Source organism: Diospyros lotus, chromosome 9 (assembly GCF_014633365.1).
Source record: "Diospyros lotus cultivar Yz01 chromosome 9, ASM1463336v1, whole genome shotgun sequence".
Taxonomy (NCBI): Eukaryota; Viridiplantae; Streptophyta; class Magnoliopsida; order Ericales; family Ebenaceae; genus Diospyros; species Diospyros lotus.
The window spans coordinates 611,959-635,570 of NC_068346.1; the positions used below are offsets into that span (position 1 = coordinate 611,959).

At 37.7% G+C, this 23,612-nt stretch overlaps 3 protein-coding genes across 5 annotated transcripts; 1 reads left to right on the forward strand and 2 right to left on the reverse strand.

The window, feature by feature from the left end:
- Positions 1-833: 833 nt before the first annotated feature.
- Positions 834-2,750, reverse strand: LOC127810406 (heat shock factor protein HSF24-like). The gene is made up of 2 exons (XM_052349883.1): positions 1,896-2,750; positions 834-1,707 (listed from the first exon to the last, which is right to left on the reverse strand). The coding sequence occupies exons 1-2, from the start codon at positions 2,097-2,099 to the stop codon at positions 1,027-1,029; spliced, it is 885 nt and encodes a 294-aa protein (XP_052205843.1). The 5' UTR covers positions 2,100-2,750; the 3' UTR covers positions 834-1,026.
- Positions 2,751-4,462: 1,712 nt separating this feature from the next.
- Positions 4,463-12,480, forward strand: LOC127810403 (uncharacterized). Of its 3 annotated transcripts, none has more exons than XM_052349874.1 (5): positions 4,463-5,936; positions 6,874-7,195; positions 10,306-10,387; positions 11,005-11,238; positions 11,741-12,480. In XM_052349874.1, exons 1-4 carry the CDS (start codon positions 5,372-5,374, stop codon positions 11,209-11,211), a joined length of 1,176 nt encoding a protein of 391 aa, XP_052205834.1. In that variant the 5' UTR covers positions 4,463-5,371; the 3' UTR covers positions 11,212-11,238; positions 11,741-12,480. The 3 variants fall into 3 exon arrangements, with proteins under 3 accessions (XP_052205834.1, XP_052205837.1, XP_052205836.1); XM_052349877.1 differs by having other exon boundaries at positions 4,463-5,909; XM_052349876.1 differs by lacking the exon at positions 11,741-12,480 and adding an exon at positions 11,343-11,734.
- LOC127810404 (heterogeneous nuclear ribonucleoprotein 1) lies at positions 12,345-22,060 on the reverse strand. The gene is made up of 14 exons (XM_052349878.1): positions 21,929-22,060; positions 21,609-21,773; positions 21,413-21,502; positions 19,180-19,245; positions 18,864-18,929; positions 18,646-18,731; positions 18,511-18,556; positions 18,277-18,331; positions 16,483-16,559; positions 15,811-15,946; positions 15,601-15,728; positions 15,417-15,521; positions 14,462-14,599; positions 12,345-12,766 (listed from the first exon to the last, which is right to left on the reverse strand). The coding sequence occupies exons 2-14, from the start codon at positions 21,627-21,629 to the stop codon at positions 12,704-12,706; spliced, it is 1,077 nt and encodes a 358-aa protein (XP_052205838.1). The 5' UTR covers positions 21,630-21,773; positions 21,929-22,060; the 3' UTR covers positions 12,345-12,703.
- Positions 22,061-23,612: the final 1,552 nt, after the last annotated feature.

Below are 23,612 nucleotides of genomic sequence, written 5' to 3' on the forward strand. Positions count from 1 at the left end.
AGCTACCACCTAGCAGTGTTATATGATGAAGAATATCTCGTCGGGCTCTAGCGGCGATACCGTACACGCTGCTACTTCTTGAGGTAGGTAAAGTGACACTTATTAGTTTGCCAATTTGCAATCCATACTGTAAAGCTCAATTTTTTCAAATAACTTTACCAATCTCAATAAAAACACAATAATTAATCAAATATAAGGTTATAAATGAAGTGAGTTGGTCATTAGTGACTTCATTTTTTATTAGATAAGATCGTTTATATTATAAATGAGTTGAATTTGAATTTTAATTTAAAGTTCGACTTATAAAAAACACTTTCACTCAATTTAGTTCATAAACAAATTTATGAATAGATTCATGAACAAGTTTATGAAATAATATTTATTATTATTATTTTAATATTTTATCATTTATTTTTATATTTGTGATAAGAATATTTATGTTTGTTTAAATAATATTATTATATTTGTTTTGAAAATTTATACTAATATTTGTTATATTTTTATTATATAAAAATAGATTTAATTAAAAGTAAAAACTTTTTTTTTTTTTGGCAAATTCAAGCTCGGCTCATCAAAAATTCATTTATCATTAAATGAGTTGGCTTGATCTTTAAGTATATTTAACATAATAAATGAGTTTCTTATAAATCAAACTTAAATTTGATAAATCTTTAAAGAAGTCGAACACATTTTTAAACTCGAATTTATCACAATCTTAACAAATCAAATATAAAAAAGAACACAAACATATATTAGAAGAAACACGAACATATTTAAGTCAAACTAGAAAGATTATGTATAACACGAACAGGAAGACAAACATACAAGAATAATTTTAACTAATAATAAATGATGTTTTATTTAAAATTCATAGGGAGTATCTTATCTTTCATCAAAAAGTAAAGTTTATGGTTATTACTTCAGTTTCAAAGCCCAGCCTTAGAGTTGAAGAAGGCTGTTCTGGTTCTGGTTCTGGTTCCTGCACTTCTTCTGATTTCAAATTAATTTAATTTAATTAATTAATTACTACGCCACCCCCCTTTCTTTTATTCCGCAGGAGATTGGTCGGTGACAGACCTTGCTGGGTTCGCCGCCGGCTGAAGCAGAGATCTTCTTCATCCACGGCCACGGGATCGGGGCCTCATAATCAACGGCCTTCATTTCTTTCCGGCGCCTCTTTCTCTTCTCCTCTTTCACCCACACCCCGAACAGTTTCAGGCCATCTCCAGTTCCAGTTCCAGTTCCCTTTCCCCCCAAATTTTCGTCGCCATCATCTTCGTAACATTCGTCGCTTGCATCGCTGTCGAATCCGTCGACGATGGATCCGCACCTTCCTTGCCTCATGATGCGATCGATCTGATCCGGCCCCGCCTTAACGTACTGCGACAAGAAAACAACGAGATCGCCGCACTTCTTCTTCATCTCCGCGAGCTCCGAACTCAGCAACTCGTTGTCTCTCTTGAGCTTCGCGTTCTCGTCGGCCACGGATTTGGCGTTGTTTCCATGGGACGAAGAGGAAGTAGATCCCAAGTCCTCGCCGGAATTCGAAGGCGACGAAGAACCACCGGCGGCCATCGGGACCGGGGATTGACTCGGAATCGCGTTCACCGCCTTCCGACGACGGATTTGCAAGAGGAGCTCCTCCTGTCCCCGCTTGAAGTTGTCGTTGGCGAATTCCCATTTGTCCGGTACAATCTTTCGGAAACCCTGACCGCGGAAGAATATATATATCATATTAATTAGACAGTCATTAAAATTATAACTCAACGAAAAGATCATATTTTTTTCAATCAATCTTTGGGAGGGCAATTAGATTGAGGGGACAAAAAGATTAATTTGCACTAATTTTGATTGGGTGACTAATCATGATAAATTAGGAAGGGAAGAGAAGGTACGTAGGTGTTCAGCTGGCGAACGAAGCTGGAGAAGTTGCTGTGCTTGAAGTAATTGGGAAGCAAATCCTTGGCGAACTCGGCCATTTTCCACACCACAAACGCCGTCCCACTGTCGTTCCACGACACCACATCGTCGGTGCTTCGATCGTCCACCAACTGGAACGTCTTCTTCAGGAACGGCGCCGGCACTGACCGCTGCGCCATTTCCGGCCAATCTCCGTGAAACCAAAAATATATATATATATATATATACAGGAAAAGAGAAGAGCCCTAAAAAACGAAATTAAGCACCAAGTTTCAACGGGGAATATTAATTATTATTATCAATATTCAGAAAGAAGAACTAAACACTATGAGAGCGGTGAGGAATTCCCAGTCCCAGCAATAGAATCCGGCGACGAACAACCGAGAATGAGATGCCAGATGGGAGTCCGAACGCTTCGCTGTGAACGTGATAACAAAACTCTTAGCTTGATCTTCCATTAACACTGCCGCCACTGCCTCCTTCTTCTTCTTTTTCTCTGTAAAAGACCATAACTAGCTAGCTAGCTGTCTGTCTGATGGCCAACACGCTTAATATATATATATATATATATATCTTTTTTCAGGGATTTTTGATGAATTCTTCTGGGTTTGTGTTATGATTTTGGGTTCTAGAAATTAATGAAGAAGATAGAAGAGAGGGGTGGGATGAGAAGGGCGGGCTGAAATATATGGAGAGACGATCGAGAAGAAGGTCTCCAACAAAAGAACGTGCTTTGCTCTTCTTCTCTTCCCCTTCCAACAAGAAGAAAAACAAGGGGGTACGTACAGTCGCAAGAGACGACATTTCTAAACACGGGAAAATGGCCCGGCTTCGTAGAATTTTTATCCCCCTTCTAGAACTTATGGTCCTAGAAACTAACAACATATGATCATTTCATTACAGAAATTAAAGCTTTCAAAGATTGCTTTTTTAATAATTAAGAATGGTATACTTTACATTACATGTCGAATATCTCCTCATCGATTAAAAATAAATAAAAATCTGAATTGGGATCTCTCCCTCCCTCCCCCTCTCTCTCTCTCTATCTGACGTTGAGAAGCTTCTAATAATGCACATGAAATGGACGGCAACGTACGTCGGGCGCCGCTTTGGTTTTGTTTGGCTCAGCTTTTACTTTTTCCCGGAAAGAAAGATAGAAAGAGCCGGAAGCGTAGACCAGCGGGCTATGGACCTTTCCCACTGACAACTCCAATACCAACAGCGACCCGACCCATTTCACACATTTTTTATATTTGTATTTAATTATTTATTCAGCCTATTAAAATTTTAATTAAAATGATTTAATCAATGTTTTTAATACATAGTAATTACCAAATTATATCATCTCAATAAATTTTAATATAAATTAAACTACACCCAGAAAAGAAAAAAAAATAGAAAAACTTAAATATATATTGATTTATTTATTTATTCAGCGTGCTATTGGGTCTTAAGACAATTGTCAAGTTCTTTGAATCTTCCCTATTTATCTCTTCTTCCTTTTCTTTTCTTTTTTTAATTTTTATAGTATTTTCAATCTACAATAGTCAACAATAATTAATTAAATGCATGTGATTTCAACATCTAGTGTTTCCACAATCAATGAGGTTACCACATCTTGACTATACTTAAGTATAAATTAATTATGAAAATGGGTAAGAAGTCAAGGGATGGAATTGGAATTACATTGAAAAGTTCAATGTAGGCTATGTGTATATATATATATATATATATATATTTGAAGTATTCACTTTATCCCACGTTTGAAAACAGTAATCTACAGCAGTAGTTGGGTGTTTTTGACATGTTTTTAACAAGAACAAGAACAAGCAACCACCATTTGTCATATATGTGAGTGGAGATAGTCAAATTTGTGGGGCTGGCTGACACAACACATTAGATATGAAAAAGAATTAATTATATAATACTGATTACAAATATATTATATTATATTATAGCTTTTAAAGATTGTAAAAGTATTGAAAGAAAGAAAGAATAAATTACACTTTGAGATTTCACTAAATTATAATACATTTGACGTTGGTCAAACAATTATTAATAAATATATGTAATTTTATAAAACTTCAAAGCCAGGTGCCCTTAAATCTAATCTAATCATATATAAATCTAACGTCAAGAGATATGTAATCAATGTGATATCTAAAAAGTGAGGGGACTTCTTTGTATTTATACTAAAAAATTTGGATGGAAGGTGTTAAAATGTAATTTACAAAAGGAAGAGGTCAATTGAGAAATAAGAAGACTTGTGGCAGGCAGGCATGATCCGTCGGTCATGATGATGATGATGATGTAAGCTAATGTTTTTTTAAAGCCTAATAATAATAATCAAATGAAAATGAGAGCGGTCAAATCATGCTGGATTTGCCGCCAACTCCCTCCAAGTAATGAATGATGCTTTGCTTTGCTTTGCTTCCTTCTTATTAAGTGATTTAAATATATTCAGTTAACAGAAAGAGTAGATATTTACTGTACGTAGTGGCAGTGGGTATGTGAGCGCAATGCAATGTAACCGTAGGCAGGCAGGCAGGCAGGCAGGCGGCCATATCCATCCATCCATCCATCTCTTGAGCTGTGCAAGATTCACATGGACTGACTGCCATCGGGCGCAGACAACGTACGCTGCTTTCGGTTCTTTGGCCAATTCCCTCCCGACAAAACCCTCACCCGTCATCACTGTCCCTCGCCCTCCCTGGCCTGGCATTTCGCCCAACACCCTATGAGCATCATCACCCAGCACTCCCAACCCAACATCTAGCTTAATTTTCCCTTGCAGTCTGTGAATAATGAACTTCATGACATGAGATTATTATATGTGTGAAGCCGTGTTCGTATGATCGATCCATCGGCAAGCTCCGGTGTCCGGTCGTTGATCTGTCCAAGGTGAGGTTTCTCAGAGCCCGACTGACTCGCTGTTCGCCACACATTAAGATTTGAGTGATCCGCTCCCATTGTCGTTTTTGTTTCGGGATAGCCTTTCGAGCGTGAGGTTTGATTTTTACTAGTACAAACGTACAACTACAACGCATGTCTTCGAAAAAGACGGGGGCTTCCAGTTCGTATTTTCTGTGGAAGTTTGTCGATTTTCTGGCTATTTAATGGTTGATTTGATTTTGAACTTTGGCTGTACCTGACCCTCTGAATCGTTTGAGCGGTCCGGATCGAAACACATCTCCTTTACTGCTGGACGACCATCCACCGTGCCCGGGGTTGATTATTGGGGAATAAAATTTTGAATTTTGAGGAGCTAATTAAGTAGAGATTTACCTTGGAAAGCCAGGAGTGCAATAATACACGATCGGTTTCTCAGAAGGATTCTTTCAGACACCAATTTTCTTTAAAAGCCCTAATCTTTATAGGAAACAAATTGGGTTGCAGACAGTTTGGGCAATCCGGGGGCGGTGTGGCCTGCTCTTTCCAGCAATTCAGAGGCATGAGGAAACATTCTTTGTTGTCCCACAATTCAGGTACGTTTACAAGCCCTGGAACACCTGAATACCGGGATGGCACCATGGGTGCAATTCAGAAGGGATGGAGTTCAGAACGAGTGCCACTGCCGTCAAACGGCAACAGGAGGCACATGAGTGCTGCTGTGTTGATGCCGTTCAATAGTGGAAGGACTTTGCCTTCAAAATGGGATGATGCAGAGAGGTGGATAACCAGCCCAATTTCAGGATTTGGTGTTACCAAGACTTTGCTTGCACAGCCTCAGAGACGACCCAAGTCGAAGAGTGGTCCACTGGGTGCTCCTGGTGCTGGATGTTTTTCGAACTATTCCCCTGCCATGCCAGTGTTGCAAGGAGGAAGTGTTAGGGATTTCATAGTGGGTTCACCATTCACTACTGGAGTACTAAAACCAGATGGTTTATCAATTCATTATTATGGCCAGCATGGTTCGCAACCTAATCCTGTGCATACTGAGAATATCATGGCACAAGCGACCAGTTTACCTGGATGGTCAGACATGTTAAGTGAGTATTCTTTGCCCAGCTCTGGAGGTATTATTTTTCCCCACAATCTCTTTGCCTGCACCCTCAATTCCGGAACCAAGTAGCTGAGTAGTGATGAGTTATTCAATTAAACATGTTTGTATCTGTTCAAGCTCAACTCAGAACAGGAGTCAGTTTGAGCAGTTAGATATGATAGCGAGGTTTAATTTTAGATATTAGAACTATTTTATTGTAGTGCAAGTCCAATATGTCTCCACATTATAACTAATAAACCCTATAGCTATTCTGTATTAAACTCTTGTTGCCACTGCAAATGAAACACAGTCTGAATCTTTCCCAAGCTATTCTTAGTGGGTTATAGTCTGAAATGAGTTTAGGAAAGTCAGAGAATCAGAATGACATATAAAATGATAGAGGTGTCTAAAATGCCTATGCCCCGTGAAAGTTTTCTTCTATGAACTTGCTGCCAACTATTCTACTCTTTATATGCTGGAAAAGTTTGAGTGTCAAATGCCAATTGACAGGAAATTATGTTGTCTACCATGTTTTCCAAAGCACTCTCTTGATTATATAGCATAATATTCTTTTTACACACACACACACACACACACATGTTTTGGCCTGTAGCTGTAAACTCAAGGATGTGGCCGCCATGTGGTTGGGTCTATAGCCAATAAGATGCATGGGACAACATCATCTAAATAGAGAACTCTTAAAAATGTATGCCTTAAATATCTTTGGCAGTTTTTGATGCATCACTCATGTTAATTGAGTTTCAATTTGTTTTTGCATGTGCAAGCAGAAGTCTGTGGTGTATTCGTACATCTTAAGATGATTACTAGTAGTACTATTATATAAATGGATAACACTTATTTTGGTGTCTTACCTTTTTTAAAACCATGTCATTGTTTATTAATTTTTTGGACAAAATTCTCCTTAACCAAATATTTATTTAGTTTCTGATGATCTTGTGAAACAAACATAGATGAGAAGCTTGACGGTGCCAAGGATGCTGATGCAACAGTATCTCGTGTTGTTTCACGACGGGATATGGCAACCCAGATGAGTCCTGGGGATAGCATCCACTCTTCTCCCAGTACCTCTCCTCCCCCAATTCTCCCCATTGTGGACCTAGTCAACAACCATTCGCCAAAGATGGAAATCAGGGATGTGCAGGTAGACAAAAGTTTCACTATGACAAGGCATTCCAAAAATCATGGAGTGAGGAAAACAAACCACAGCTCACCAGATCTCAAGCATTTAGCATCATCCTGGGATACTGGAGAGGCAGCAAAAAATATGTCAAAGTATGTTTTTATATGTTTGGATTTGGTTTGCTTATACACTGCTTTATAATCAATGAAATTAGTAACAGGACAGCATATGGGAAGTAAACTTAGCCAGTGAATTGTCTCTTCTCATATATTTTTCTTTTGGACTTGGTTTGACCTTTATGCCCTTTGATTATTGACTGCATTATGTGTGAAACACACTTGTGAAGTAGAGTGAATGAAATGAAAGAACATTATAGTAAAAGAAGTGGAGGAAGATCAAAGAAATCTTAGTGAAAAACTCAGGCATGATATTGGATATAATGACAAAAGATATGGTCGTGCATAGAGATGATTGGTAAGTTTAGAACTCATGTAACCAACCCCACCTAGTGAAGGCACGGTATTGCTGTTGAAAATGGAGTGGGAGAAAGATGGGCCAGAAAGAAAAAGGAGGGAAACAGAAACAAAACAAGACAAGGGGAAAAACAGGGAAAACCATGTTTGTCATTGTTAGCAAGGTTGTTAAAATCGGGATTTTAAGTGGGATCGACAAAGGGTCTATAAAATCGTATCGTAAAATCGAATCGTAAAATCGTAAGATTTTAGAGATAATTAAAAATACCCTTTAATTTTTGTAAATATATGTGTATAATAACATAATTTTGTAGAAAATAAATTAATATCATTTAATAACCTAATTATTCCTTATTATAATTCAAAAGATGATACTTTTAAAATATAGCTCAAAAACTAGCAGGTTGGTATAGGCAACTTAGAGATAAAATATAGGTAATTTAGAGGTAAAATATAGCTTAAAATTCTTTTGAGTATGCTTCCAACGTCTTCCATTAGATTTAGATTGCAATTTTTTCTTGATTTAACATTGATTAAATCAAGTAATATCCCGATTTGGAGTTGGGTGGTCCATTAATTAATTGCTTGTTTGTCTTGATTTACTTATGCAATCAATGTTAAATCAAGTAAAAATTATAATTTAAATCAAGTAAATTGGAACTTATGCAATTAATGTTAGATGCTATGTGATATTGGAACTTATGCAATCAATATTAAATCAAGTTCCAATTTAAAGGCAAAATATAACAATTCATTGCATAAGTTCCAATGTCAGATGCTATGTGACATTGAGATATTGGAAGCATCCTATAAATTACAACTTAAATCAATGGAGGTCTTTGAACCATAAAATCGTTTGGGAATCTTTGAAACGTAAAATCGTAAAATCGTACATATAAAATTGAGATTTTATAGGATTTTATCCCAAATTAGATTTTACATGGGATTTGAATCGTTTGGGGGTCTTCGAATCGTAAAATCGTAAAATCGTACGCGTAAAATCGGGATTTTAACAACAATGATTGTTAGTGTCTTCTTCTATATGCAGGTTGGTTGGATGCATATGTATTACTTAGACTAAGAACAATGATAAAATTAGGAATTTAGGATAAAAACATCTACTTTTTATTATTCTTTTTATACATTAATTTTTGGATATTTTAGATAATAAAAGGGTCGTTTTGGGAGGAGTTTATTTTTGTATGCACTGTTCGTCTCTCTCTCTCTCTCTCTCTATGCAATGAGGCTCTTTTTGAATTTGAATCCTTGACCTTTGAGTCACAAATGAACAATTCTTCCGTACACATATTCCTAGTGAACTAACAATGTCAATTAGAAAAACTAAAATAAAATAATTGGACACCTGGCATGGCATATGTCTATTGTTTTTTGCACGCATGCCAGTGTTTAAAGGGTCCAATACCCAGACGCAACCCTTAGTAAACTGTCCATAATTTCTGGACAGAGATTGAAGGAACAGCACCCTAACACTCCACGCATGCTTGCCGCCTCTGATTTTTCAAGGCACATGCACAGGTGGCATTTTGTGGATAGCCACTCTCCAAGTTCCATGAGAACCTGCCTAACACTTCACATTGTTGATCTCCTAATCTCCCTTGGCAAGCACGCATGATCCTCTTATGGTGGCACTTAGCTCGCAGAACTCGTGAAAATGTGAGGTTGCATAATGTAGCTCTCCAAATAGAAGTGAATTGAGAACCATTGGCTCGATCATTCTTCCCTCAAGGTAAATGATCAACCTCATCCGTGTGCTATAGACAATCCCATTAAACCTAAGGCTAGGGCTCAGTCTGAACTCTTTTCTATATTCTCTTCACTTGAGATTCTGAGAGAGTTTGTTTGCGGGAACCTAGAATTTAAGGTGTCATCACGAGGTCATTCTCTGAAAGAAGGGCTCACGCTAACAGGCCTTGAGAGAGACCTATGCAATAAGGTAGTGCCAACCTTCTCATGGCATGTGGAAAGATGGCATCTTGATGCTCAGCAAAGCTGCCCATTCTGTCAGGCAGAAAGGCATGAGCTACCATGTGATAATGTGGCAAGCCTCTGTCATTTACCTAGGGTTTTGATAGGAAATTGGAAGAAATCGATGGGGAATTAGACTGAAAGGAAGGGAAATACAGCAAGAGTTGGAGGAGGATTACAGACAGAACAACAAGGAGGGGGAGATTAGAGAGAAATCGGAGAGATCGGGAGAGAGATCAGAGGGAAATTGAGAGAGAATTGATGAGGGGGAAATGACTGAATTCAATTATCATTCAAAACATACATTCTCCAACTACTATGGCCTATTTATAGGCTGTCTAGACGATGTAACAACTGAAAGGTACAACAAGTAAGAAGCAACGTACAACAAGAAGAAAATGCATGTATTAGATTATTCCTAATATATCCTTGGGTTATGACAGCCACCAATGACATCCCTGCCTCAAGAGGTCCCATGAAAGCGTCCTTGCTAAACTGGAAAAGGAATCCTCCTATTTTTGAGCACACTGTTGACTCTCTCTCACATTCACCTGAATCTTCTCGCTTGCCATTTTTGTCCACACTGCATCCCATTTCTCACTCGCACTATCATTTCAAAATTTATGTATATAAGGTCCAATCTGGATGATGTGAAGCACTGTTTCAGTTAATAAAGAGGTATATTGTGGATTGTTCATTTTAAAGTGAAACACTCACAACCAGCCAACTCATTCCGTACATAGTTTCTGTATGTTCCTCTTTTTGTATATTCTTATGATTATTGTTGTTTATATCTTGCTCAGGCAACAAAGAGAGGAAGCCAGGATTACTGCATGGGAGAACTTACAAAAGGCAAGAGCTGAGGCAGCAATTAGAAAACTCGAGGTTAATCGATGCCAATCTTTGGGTTTTAATCTTACATTAAAATGCAAATATTTAAATAACATTTTCTTAGTAATTTCAGACCTTGCATGTGGAACTGAAAGATTGGGGAAATCCGAATATTCAAGCTTTATCTTTCACTTCGTCCTAGAATATTTCATTCATCTGAAATTAGACATTATTTTAAATATGTAGTTGATTATAATGAATATCTTGAAATTTACTAATATATTTTCTAAAGATTTTTAGAATTAATAATTAAAAATCTTATTCTATCTGTTACTTTTCACAACATTTTCCTGTATAAGGTGAACATCTGGGATGATATAGAATTTCCTGCTACTTTGATGTGTTCTTTTTGCTTCTCCCTTTCCAATATTACAAATTGCTGGTATACATGGAATGTTGGTAAGACATCCCCCACCATAACCATGTTTTCTATGCTTGACTCCTTTCCCCAATTCATGTTTGTCTGTGCTTTTTTTTTTTTTTCAGACTCCTGTTACTCTGATATTCTACAGAAGTGTGTGTTTGTTATAGCATGAATAACTTGTGAGAGGATGTTGAAGTTAGTTAATTCTACTGGAGATTCTGCCTTTACTGAGAATTTTGGTACACAGATGAAGCTGGAAAAAAGGAGATCGGCCTCTATGGATAAAATCTTGAACAAGCTAAGAGTTGCTGAGACGAAAGCCCAGGAGATGAGAAACTCTATGGCAGAAAGATGCGAGGATCCAGCACCTAGGTCTTCACATAAAATTATATCATTCTGGAATTTTCTCAAAATGGGTTCTCTAAAAGGTTGCTTTATCCGCCATGCATCTTAATCCTATGCATATTCTCCTTGAGACAAGGTAATTCCAAATTTGTGTATTATTTTCTTTCAGTAACACCCTGATGTATTTCTTCTACTGGTAACGATCTACTAGTCTGAAACCCTAACTTTTGTCATTGCCAGTTTATAATAAGACAGTACAAAATCATTGCTTGATCTGCCTAGTTCGCTTGGTAGGCCATAGAAGATATGGCATGCGATGATTGGATTGTCTATTTAGCCATTTGCCATAACGTAAAGAGAGTATGATTGACAAGTGAGAATGCTAATGGAATGCCCTTGGTGATGATTAATTGACACCATTGTAGTCATGGGTAGCGCAAGAACTTGCTATAATGTGCCAGACACATTAAAGCATATCTGTTTATATCCATTTTCACAATACAGTTAACGCAGGATAATACTTGAACGATACTGTCAGACAGCATGAGCACTGCTATACTGGTGTCTATATTTCCCTGTGCTTCTTTTAGATGTTAAGCAGACAGAAACAGAGATAACCTGCCCGGACTATTCAACAGGTGTATGCTGGAGTAGCAATTCTACACCGCCAAGTCTTCTTGCAGTATTTCAGGCACAAAACCAGTACATAGCCCCCTGGTTAGTATTTCTATATCTGAGCACAGGGTCTGATTGTTTGGTTGGGAGGGGACATAAAACGCAGAGTAAATATGCACGCAGCTGCTATTTGGATGATATCAGGACTTCAAACACAACACTCCCATGGAGGCTGGAATTATCCCTCCCACCAACTCAAAACGGCACAATCCTCTCAGGCAAGCAGGGTGACAGCAAGGGCTTCTTTGCATAAAGAGCTAGAGATCAGTAGATAGGGCACACGTTTGTATAGCCTTGTCCCTGTATCAGAGCGGAATATCCTATTATTGGAGTATATTTATTTTGGGTACAATTATTGGAGATTTTTGTAACATGAATATTTCTCCTTTTTGTCTCGAGATTTGGCTTGTCGCCTAGGTTGAAATGCTGTGATGCATGTCATGCTCAACAGGTATTCTGCTTGTTCATTCCATTATACTGTGCCCTTGCTAAGATTAGTTCTACAGTACTGAATAGGGGGCAAAGAACCTAAAACTCCATTACGCTTTGGGCTGAAGAATGAATTCATAACTTGTTTGCTTGACAACAAATAGCAATCATATTATCAAAGAAACTGAACCGTTTCAGAACGGTCAAATTGGTGGCCTGCCGTACGTATAGCGTGGTTCAACCCAAAAAGGATAAAAAAAAAAAAAAAAAAGAAGACCATTTTATCAACCAAGACATCACAACATTGCCACTGCTGTTCACAGTGCAAGTAAAGTGTTGCACCCTATAATTTGTGGGCGTGGTGTACCAGCAAGACTAGGGATCCTCTCAGTCTCAGCAAGTAAATTTGACCGGTCAATAAGCCACACATTCTGCTCGAATCCCAGACAGTACCATAAAGATAGAGCTGAATATTTTCAAGTTCGCTGCTGCTTTCTCTAATATGGCCGATACCTCAAATCTGCTCGTGAAGGTCTCCCTCCACTCATACCATAACTCCACTGCAGAAGAGAAAAAAAAAAAAATGATCAATGCCCAAAATCTGCAGAAAGCAAGTAGACAAAATGGTTGACCAAAATAAATTCACAAGAATTCACTGGCAAAACAGCAAAAAAATCCCAAAGGAATAAATAATGAATACATATTATAAGGAAGATGGCACAAGTATGGGGAAAAAGGCAGAAATGTCCCTAAGATCCTTTTTTGAATTTTCGCATTTACCTCTATGCTAAATGATTGTACATTTAATATAAACAAAAAATCCCATATGCGCTGTGCTAGGAGTGCGATTTTGTTCACCCCCTTTAACGGGGGTGAACATAACCCTCACCACTTTTGAGGGTTAAAAGTAACGAAATGGTAATCTGGGGTAATATTTGGCTGCCGTTCCATTACTTTTAACCCTCAAAAGTGGTGAGGGTTATGTTAACCCCCGTTAAAGGGGGTGAACAAAATTGCACTCCTGTGCTAGACCAGCATATGGCCCACATGGGCCGGCCTCTTTTAGCCCCCTTCTTTAATTAAAAAATTGAAATACAATGGAGGCAAAAATACACCACCAGCAACAGTCCTTGGATTGTCCAAAACTCCAAATGGCATGTGCCATGTTCAAATATTGATATTTCTAGTCATGACAATTGCTCTAACAGTAATTAGTATGAACGTCAGGCCTTGAACTAAGTATTAGAGAATTTTCATAACTGGAAACATGAAGTAGGTGTAAACTGTAACCAACAAAAACAAAAAATGCTAATAGAGTCGTGGAAAGAAAGGATATAAGAGAGATGGAGCCATGGAGGAGGGAAAGGGGTTTAAATGGACCAGGATACAATTTCCCCTCTAACCCTAGGCTGCAGCCTTTTCAGGGACTGCTTTTATAGCCAGGCACAGCTTGCATCGCAGGCCATGCCTGGCCATTTTGCAGATCTAGTAATACATAACAAAATTTCCAAAGAAAAAAATTGGCATTCAAAATAGTGACAATTTCAAAAAATGACACCATGGAGTGTTCCGCCTGTACAATACAGGATAGATATGTCTATATGTCAGGCCGCATCAGTATATTACTATATCAATAAAGATCAAAGTGATGGCTAAACTAGGATATACATTTACTAAAAGGTAACATAAGAGGTCTTCCAGAACAAAACTAAAAGATCATGCAATTTTACTAAAACATAGTCACAAAACAGTTAGAACCATTCGATTATATAGGTGGGCATGAAAACATTGTCACTGGCATGAAACCAGAAACAGACCCAGGCCTGGACCAGTCCCAAACTGAGCCTGAATCTGTAGATTATAGGCCCTGCCAAACCTAGTGGCTTAGGCATTAGCATGTAGCACAGCGCCGCCCCCCCCCCCCCCCCCCCCCCCCCCCCCTCTTTCTATTCCCTCCAAGTTCAGAACATTCTCAAAACTTTTAATTATCCTATCTCTAACATTGGCAATACATCCTCTTTGAGTCTCAGTTCCCAGTGAGTCTGTTCTACACAAACCATCTATTAAGGTAGGTAGGCTTTTCTTCAGTAGAACAATCAGGTTGAAAGAGAAAACAGACAGGTGGGCACATCAGATGCACCATAAACTGAAAACAGGAAAGTAAATGTGGAAATATCAATCTGCCAAATTAAAACACAAAAATTCCAGGCCATCTTTTTTGTTGAAAACCATGCTATTCAATTTTGTATACTCACATTGTCAAAATCCAGGTTTTGATACATCCGTCCATAAGTACGCATAGGACCACCATAACCCACGTATGGTTCAGTATTATCCAACAAATCTCCACTGGAGCCAGCATCATCAATAGGTGCAGCCGAATCTATTGCAACCTGCAAAAGCAAATTGCCAGTAAGATGGGGGAATAGAAAATGGCAATGCCATTCATTAATTGATGGAGAAGACAAATATCATAAGAAGTTTTATCTATCTGAAACATCTACAAAAAGATGAAAAAGACCAAGTTTTGGCTACTGTATCGCCTAAATCTTCAAGTTACCAAACAGACTCCAGCCTAGTATCAAAAATGAAAGTGGCCCGTTCCAGCCTAGTATTAATACCATGAGGATTCGAGATGGTCGAAGAAAACAATCAAACCTACTCCATTGTTTAAGAAATGCTGGGTTAACACCCAAATCTCCAAGGCTTTCATGAACTTAACACACCTCATGTTTCTGGGATCCCTAGCTTCCCATTCCTGCTATTCTGAAATATCAATTAACACATCTCATGCATACCCAAGTGAGCCACACAGTGTCGTCCAAAATAATTATTAAAAAAGGTCTGATTTCCATAGACTTTAGGGAAATGTTTTGACGAATGGTACTGGCTTAGATCCATAAAAATGTAAACTATGGATGCCAAATTATATACCATATGGGGTCTCAAAGAAATCATGATTTCCTTTGACAGTATGTCAAGGAGGTAATGGAAACTTTTGAAAGGTCAGAAGCTTGAAAATATGACAAATAAAAATTGAAACTTCCCCTCTCCAACTATCTGAATAATTAAAAAGACCCTAAAAAAACACACCCCTAACCCTCCCAAAGAAAATCAAGATAGAATCCTATAGTCAATTCCTCCAAGGTGTTCGATTATCAACAATAAAATCCAGATGACTAACAACAATAATAAACCATATATCAATACCTGCTGCCCGCAAATCTCATGAGGCCTTCGAGCAACACGTTCTGCAGCACCATCTTCTGCAAAAGTCACAAAGCCAAAGCCTCTGTGACCAGTTCTCTTGGGATCCTACATCAAGAAACCAATTTGACATCCTCATATTATCAATAATTCATCCATCTGTTGCGCTACAAAAATATGGTTTTACCTTTGGAACATAAACATCCAGAATGCGGCCAAATCTACCAAAATACTGGCGAAGATCATCAGCTGTGGCCTCCTGGGAAAGTCTTCCAACAAAAATTTTTCTGCCCATTCCTCGTGTAGATCCCCCTCCTAGTTAACCAAAAAGACATGACAAAAGCATCCCCCCACAACACCCTACATTGCATGGACATATACAAAGAAAAGAACTTACTTTCATACACAGAGAGCGGATGATCATATAAGGTAGGAGCACCTATAGAGGCATATCTAGTTGCTGATGTAATATAAGCATTATATGCACCATATCCACCTTGCATCATCCGGCTAAATGGTCTGAAATCCTCCTCCTGAGAACATAATATTAACTAGGTGAATCAACACCAGTGCATTTGCATAAACTACAATAGCACAAGTTTGAATAAATGTTAGACAAGGCAGAATATGCAAATTGCAACCATGGTTTTAGACAATTTCTAAGATATGTAAATGGAATGGCACGCTATGAAACTAAAAAATGACTTAACTATCTCAAAAAAATTCATATCCTCCATCTGGGAAAACATTTCTTACTCACAGGCAACCTCCCTGATTGTTTCCCTATCAAAAAAACCAACAAAACATCCCCCATGCACGAGGTGTCCCACTTTTCCAGGGTTAGGGAAGGATTGTCTTTGTACGTAACCTTACATTGTTGTACAAAGAAGCTGTTTCCACAATTCAAATCTGTAACCTTCCAGTCACAAAAGAGCAACCTTACCATTGCTACCAAGGCTCACCCTCTCTCAAGAAGCCAACAATACTCAATTATTCTCGAATGCTAAAGTGAAGGGAAAAATGAAAACAGAAAAAAACAAAGTGAAGAAGACAGTGGTGTAGATGATGCCTTTGGTGTTGCTCGGTCAACAACTACAGTGGAACCTCCCAGTTCATGACTTTCAGCCATCAGATTATCCACAGATTCTGCCACCACCAAAAACAGAGAAAAGAAAGAGGAAGAAGAAGAAGAAGATTTAGACAATGAATATCGTAAACATGTAACAGTAATCATCATGAATGGCTCATCAGTTTCTAGAGACAATTTACCCTAAATATTATTATGTTTTGTTTCTTGCTAAGGCATGTTATAGATAACATTAACTTTAAATTAATAATATAACTTATGGAGAACATTAATATATTTATTTAACATAAATATAAGTACCTTGGAAAAATGTTATACAAAAACATTAACTTTAAAATTTATTTATGTAAGAATGTATGGAAATATAAATACACCTGAAATTTCAAATAGATAATTAAATGGTGTCAGAATTCATTTGTACTAGATTAGGGCTTGTAATGTGAGGGTAAATATCATGTTGTATTTTCTGTTTTGTCTTCTAGAAGGGTTTGTTATCAAATTAGGTCTGACCAGATTTGTTGTAACTGCCAATTCTGGGCAGTCGGTCAGGTAGCTCTCCCGCCCTCTATGGCTTATAAATAGGGGCCGAGAGTTAGGCTTTTGAGCGTGCTTTCTATTGTGGGTTTGCATGCTATCTTGGGGCGAGATTGTGCAGTGAGGAAGAGTGAATATCTTTCTGGTATACAACTCTATATAGCTTTCAGGTTTATGGGCTAGGTGAGAGTTGGGTTTGTGTGCACTTGTAATCTTGTATTGATATTCAAGATAGTGGAGAAAGCAGGGGCGAAAGCCAAGCTGGATGTAGGTCTTTCATTGAGACCGAACCGGGGTAAATTCTTGTGTTGTGTGCAGTTCTTGATCGGTTTCTTGATTGTATTCTGATTTCTATTCATCTCAACTTAGAGAGAGTTCGCTGTGTGAGTTTGAGTGATTGAGTGATCATAAATAAGGGTGAGATCTAGGTTAACAAATGGCATTCAAATTTCAAGCTTCACTATGCAGATATAATATATTTCTGTTGTATTTAGCAATTTAATTTAGTTAAAAATTAACTTAAAAAAATACAAAGCCCAGTGGGCTGAGGGCTGGCTCAGCATGCTTAGCAAGGGCCTACGGGCCGTGTTAGGACACCCCTCAAGGTGCGGCTCAGCCCATTTACCAAAATTGTTCAGGCTTAGCCCAACAGAGAATGAATAGTATCAGGCAAAGCAGAAGCTGGGATGGGGCGAGATGGCCCATGCGACAACTCTTTATGTCCAACAACTAAAAGACACACACTATTACTACTTCAGTTCAGTAAGAAACAAGATGAGGTCATGTGTCATTCTGAAATGCAGGGAAGTATGTGCTACCACCCCAACCCTAGGGCAAAAAGATTATTTTCCTTTTTTGGAAAAGCATTCAAATACCAGTAATCCAGTAGCACAATACAGCCCTTAAGGCTTTTACCTCTAGAAAGAGCTTAAAATTCTGATCATAGAAAAAGGGAAAGAGAGAGCAAGAAAGAAAGGGCCTAAAATAATCAGTGCAGAACAGCAAAAGGACAAACACATCCCACCTATTACAAAAGACAGACTAAGATATCCACACCCAACCCTTTCTTCTGACAATGCATCATGTACCATGCATCCTCATTCTCTGCCTCTAGCCCTTTGACCCAAAAAATAAAACTACATTTATTGATGTGAAATGGACCTATCAGATGAATGACAATAGCCTCTCCTCTATCAAGCATAACAAATAAATATAAGCCCAAAGGTGAATTTAAGGACTGACCAGCACTTTCAAAAGTAATGAATCCAATTCCACGATGCCCTTTGGTTCTTGGGTCCTGCAAAATAATAGTGAATGTAACTCACAATTCCAGAACATATTGTATCAGTGCATTCACATTCAAATACAGTGATGATAAAATATAAATTTGTATGTGTAAAGCTTCTTGTGTGTGTGTGTGTGCAAGCGAGCGCATGCGCGTGCGCGCGTGCGTGTGTGAGAGAGAGAGAGAGAGACCTTTGGCATGTATAGATCTGTTATATCACCATATTGCTCAAAATGACTGCAACAAGAATCATACATATTCAATCCTTAAAATGGATCAAGAACATTCATATGTACTAAACAAGTCTCCGAGTAAAACACTATTACCTACGAAAGGCTGCTTCTGTAACAGATGGTGGGATCCTTGCCACAAATATCCTAGTGATTTTCTTCGACTGTGCTCTCATCTCCTCCTACAAAAGTTTTCGAGAAAACACACATGATTATCAATAGAATACTTGGAAGCTCAAATATTATTGCATGTGGCACATACAGATAAAAAAGAGAAGCTGCAAAACTGATATATAACATTACTAGAACACAACCTTTGGTGTGGCTATTTTTACTTCCAGCATTCTATTGCCAAGAAAGTGCTCACTGGACAGTGCATTCTGTTGACGACAAACAAAATTAGAAGAGGGATCGAGAAAGAGAAATTGATGAGGTAGTCTTATCACTTATGAAAACCTCAAAACTAATTCTGCATCCAAGTAAATTTTCAACAAGAAAATTGAAAAGCATGGTTGTTATACTAAACAACAAGGCAGCCATTAGAAACTGTAACATGTATCTGGCCCATTCAAGAATTGCAATATGGTAATCAAATGTTATTTAAAAAAGTAAAACATAATATGGAGTCACCTTAGCATCCTCAACTGATGTAAATGTTACATATCCAAAACCACGAGAACGACCAGTGGACCGCTCCTACAGCATAACAAAAGGAAAAATATATATACATTTGTTAACGTGGCAATAATTAACAATATACCAACTGAGTTCTGTAGGCTAGTTCAAAGACATTTCAGAAATTAATTCAGCAAAATGTGGAAGTGTGAAATGAACTTGTCATCAACACTAAAATTGGGTAGGGAGCATTAAAAAAACTCAAAAATTTTGTTTTGGCAGTTTTCTGGCAACTGACCGAGTAGAAAGCTCTTTACTTATTTGAAAATCATAGTTACAAATCACACACTTGTCAGCATTTCAGTGCATTGTTCCAAATCCATTGCAATAAACAGTACAGTTCTATCAAGAATATTTATACTTTGACATGACATTAGATCATGCAATGAGATTGCTATTATTGGTACTAGGTTTGAATTCTTCTATCATTTAAATTTTCTTGTAGCAATATGGTAAAAGAAGTACAGAAAAAAGAGTATAGTGTTCAAGTTACTTATGGGAATTTAAGGACAAGACAGAAAATGAAACAGAGATTATTTTGTCCCCTGGTTAGGTAGGTCAGAGACTTGGATCTTGTATGCATATCAAGTGGATCCTGTATGCATATCAAGTGGCCCTCTCTCAAAGCTGCTAGCTACTTGTGTAGAGAGAGAGAGAGAGAGAGAGAAAGAGAGAGAGAGAGTATTCAGGCATCAAATAGCTCCTGGCTACCATCATGACCAAATTCCAAGTCCTTTGATTTGGTCAGCTGCTCTAATTTGCAAGAATTCAAGGCTTTTACCTCCAGAACCTCTCTCCTTCCAACTTTCACATCTTCAAGAGAATCAAAGTTACACAGACATGTATAAACTACACATATACGTATGACTTTTAGTTGGATGTCATTTCTTATTTCATTCCCAAAATATTGGGCAAAATCTAAGTCTCAAGGTAGATTACATGGGCGCATACACACACGTGCATTCTTCAGTTGGACAGTACTACTTATTCTTATTCCCAGAACATTTGACAATGTATGAGTACCAAGGCTGATTATAGTAGATGCAATTTGGAGGGATTGATTATTTCTTTCAGTTTCAGCTTTCTGTACAAGAGATTTTCTCTATGTTTTTTCGGACAGAAACTTATATGTGAGATCAGAGGACTATGCAAGGATCATTTGTTCTACCCCTTGAATTTTGATCTTCTGAGATCTAAAGCTGGCTTAACAGGCACCATGTTCTTGGATAACAAGTAGGAACCAGAATAGATGCTGATGGCTATTTTTCTATATATTTGACCTGACCCAGACAGACAGACAGTTCCCCGTTGCCTGGTTCAACACACTGCATTGATCAGATTTTGATAACAATCCTAATTCTTGGTCATATGGATATGAGCAACTACAGAAGCATTCAAGCTTATCCTAAAAAGCAAGACAAAAAAAGAAAGAGGAACTTACATTACCCACCAATGCTCCAACAGTGCTGAGAGAAAGCTTTAATAAACAGGGACAAGGCCTTATCCCCAAACAAATTATTCAAGGCCCCTAAAACTTCATCATAAAGAGAATGATCAAGCTACTCTCTCTCCCTCTGCCCCTCCCCCCTCCCCCCTTCTCTCTGATACACCATCCTTCTCATAATTAACACTGGAGATCAACCTTTTCAATTCCCTAACCTTTCTAGAGAATGGTAGCTACTACGATAACAATCAAACCTTAATGTCAGATACATGAATTCTAACTAATCAATCATCCATATCTATAACTTACCTTCTGTAAAACTATGATAATGAATATCATGCCTAAAAATTTTTCACCAAGTTTTTTTTTTTGTCTTCCTCTTACCTCTTTTGCTAAAACTTCTTTGATTCAATTCACTCTCCTCAAATAAACATTTACCCGTCTTCTTCTCACAAAATAAATCCATATTAATCACGTTGCTAGCATTTTATCTTCAATGGGAGCTACTCCAACTGCATGACTAATAACCTCATTTCTAGTTTTATCCTTTTTACATGGTCCGATATCCATTACAACATCCTTATCTTTGTTAAAAAATAAAACAGCTTACAAGAGTTGAAAAAATATTCTCTTCCAGAGCAATCAAAAAAACAGTGCAAATAACATTTACTCAAAAGAAAAAAGTTTAAAAGCCATAAATTTGTTTCTTTGGAGCACCTACTAGTATATAAGAGGAAAACTAACCTTCATCACGATGCAATCCTCCAATTCCCCGAATTTGCTCATATAATCCCTCAACCCATCAGTATCGACATCCCACGGAATACCCAACACCTAAAATGCATTCAAAACAAGTAAAAAAATATTTGGACGTAGGAATCTGCATGGCTAATCAAAGTGATACAAGCAGAATGCATGAGTCGGAAAAGGCAAGACTTACCACAAGCTTTCTTTCCGACATACTCGAGAAAGAGAGACCGCAACTTGGAAATTCCCAATAATCAAAACCCTAACGCCTCTCCCGTTCTCGTCGCTCGTCGCTCTTCGCACTTCGCTCTCGACCTCACTTCTTCCCCCTCTCTAGACTTCCTCTCACACTCGACTCCTGCACACAGTACACACACCTCTTTCTCACACACATGCATCATCGTCATCATATGCCAAAGCGAACTCACCGTTTCCTCCGAGTTCTTGGACGAAGAGTACCTAGAAAATCAAGCAAAGAAACATTTTATCAACAGATTGACACTCACTACTAACCTCTGATCGCTTGGGCTTTCGAAACCCTAATCTCGGATATCTCCTCTCTCTCTCTGTCTCCCTCTCTCTCTCTCTCTTCTCCCTCCGCCGCTCATCAGTCTGTAAATATTAGAAAATAGAAACACCCTCGTTGGCTCGTTTTACCATTTGGGTAAGTAAAACGAATTGCACTGGCGACCCCTAGCTTTTCACTTTTTACACTCGCACCCTTCACTTTTATCATGATTTAATAATTTCGGATCCTTCCTTGTGGGAAACTGAAAGGTCATCTCTTATTTCCCACATATTACTCAAACTGTCTATATTTTCTCAAATCCTTTTTTAATGAGTAAGATAAAATTTTGATATAAAATGATCAAAATGAGATTAAAAAGTATTTTAAAATTTTTATTAAATTATTTTTTATTTTTTAAAAATATACTGGATGACATATGCATTATTTTTTCTTATATGCAAAGTTTATAAGATATGTTTATCTTGAGGGAGATAGATAAATATATCTGAAAAATATTAAATAAAAAGTCTACATGACTTTTTTTTACAATAATTGCTAAATAAGTTTAACAAACACATTAAAAATTACGAAAGTCTAAAATATTTTTTATATTTTATATTTTTTTGTCTATATCTTGATTAAAAATCAATTTATACATTTCATTTTTATTTATAAATTGCTTCTTATTATCTTAAATCTATTCTTATAAAATTTGAAATTTATAAATAAAGTCAAGAGTTCACAAAAATAATCATTAAATAAGTTCAAAGAATTTGATCTAATTATGGTCTAAGATAGTGTTTGTTAAAATAAATAAAATAAGGTTCTATTAAAATAATTTATCTATAAAATTAATGATAAGTTAGTCAAATAGAGAAAGATAAATTTATCTTGAAATACAATGGAAAGTACTTGTTGAAGCCTCCTTAATCACAATTGTAAAACATGGGAGAACATAGAATTAGAATGTTGGTCTTTTGTATTCAAAGAGTCCATCCAATATAAGCTTAGTTTGGTTATGCATTTTTAAATATAGCTTAAAAGTTATTTAGTTTTAAAATTGTTTAAAAATTTTAAGTTGGATAGCATTTAAGTTGATAACTGATACAATTATTTCCCGCTCTACTTCTTATGGGTTGGGCTCAATCTAGCAGGCCGACTAAATCGCATAAGGTCTAGTAAACCTCGAGTTGAGTTTGTCGAAGCGAGTTCACATATTGCTGAAGCCCGAGCTCAAATCGCACGGCCAAGCGAGCTTCTAGAAATGCCTCCAGCTCGTCGACCTATCCGAGTGAGCTCCCAACTACACTTCGAGCAAGCTCCCCGTGATTCTTGCAGTTCGTCGCCCAAGCTGATCGACTCGCATAACGAGAGGGTTATATGCCAAAGAATATTAGTAAGCTAGAGGTCGTCCTAGCTAGGCCATTCAGGCCCAATCTGGCCCTACCCTCTCGGCTCATTTGATCGGCCCACGTCAGTCACATCCTGGCCCCTTGTAATAACATCATTACAACCACGTCTGAATTTTCGCGCATTCACCTTAGATCTCATCCTCATTAATGACAGATCTCATCCATATTAATGAGGGTCCCGTTGGCACTTTGTTGCTGCATGGGCATTTTCGTCGACGCTGGATATTTTGTCCCATCATCTGCAGACGTACGACACATGCTGGAGGACATTCCTCCT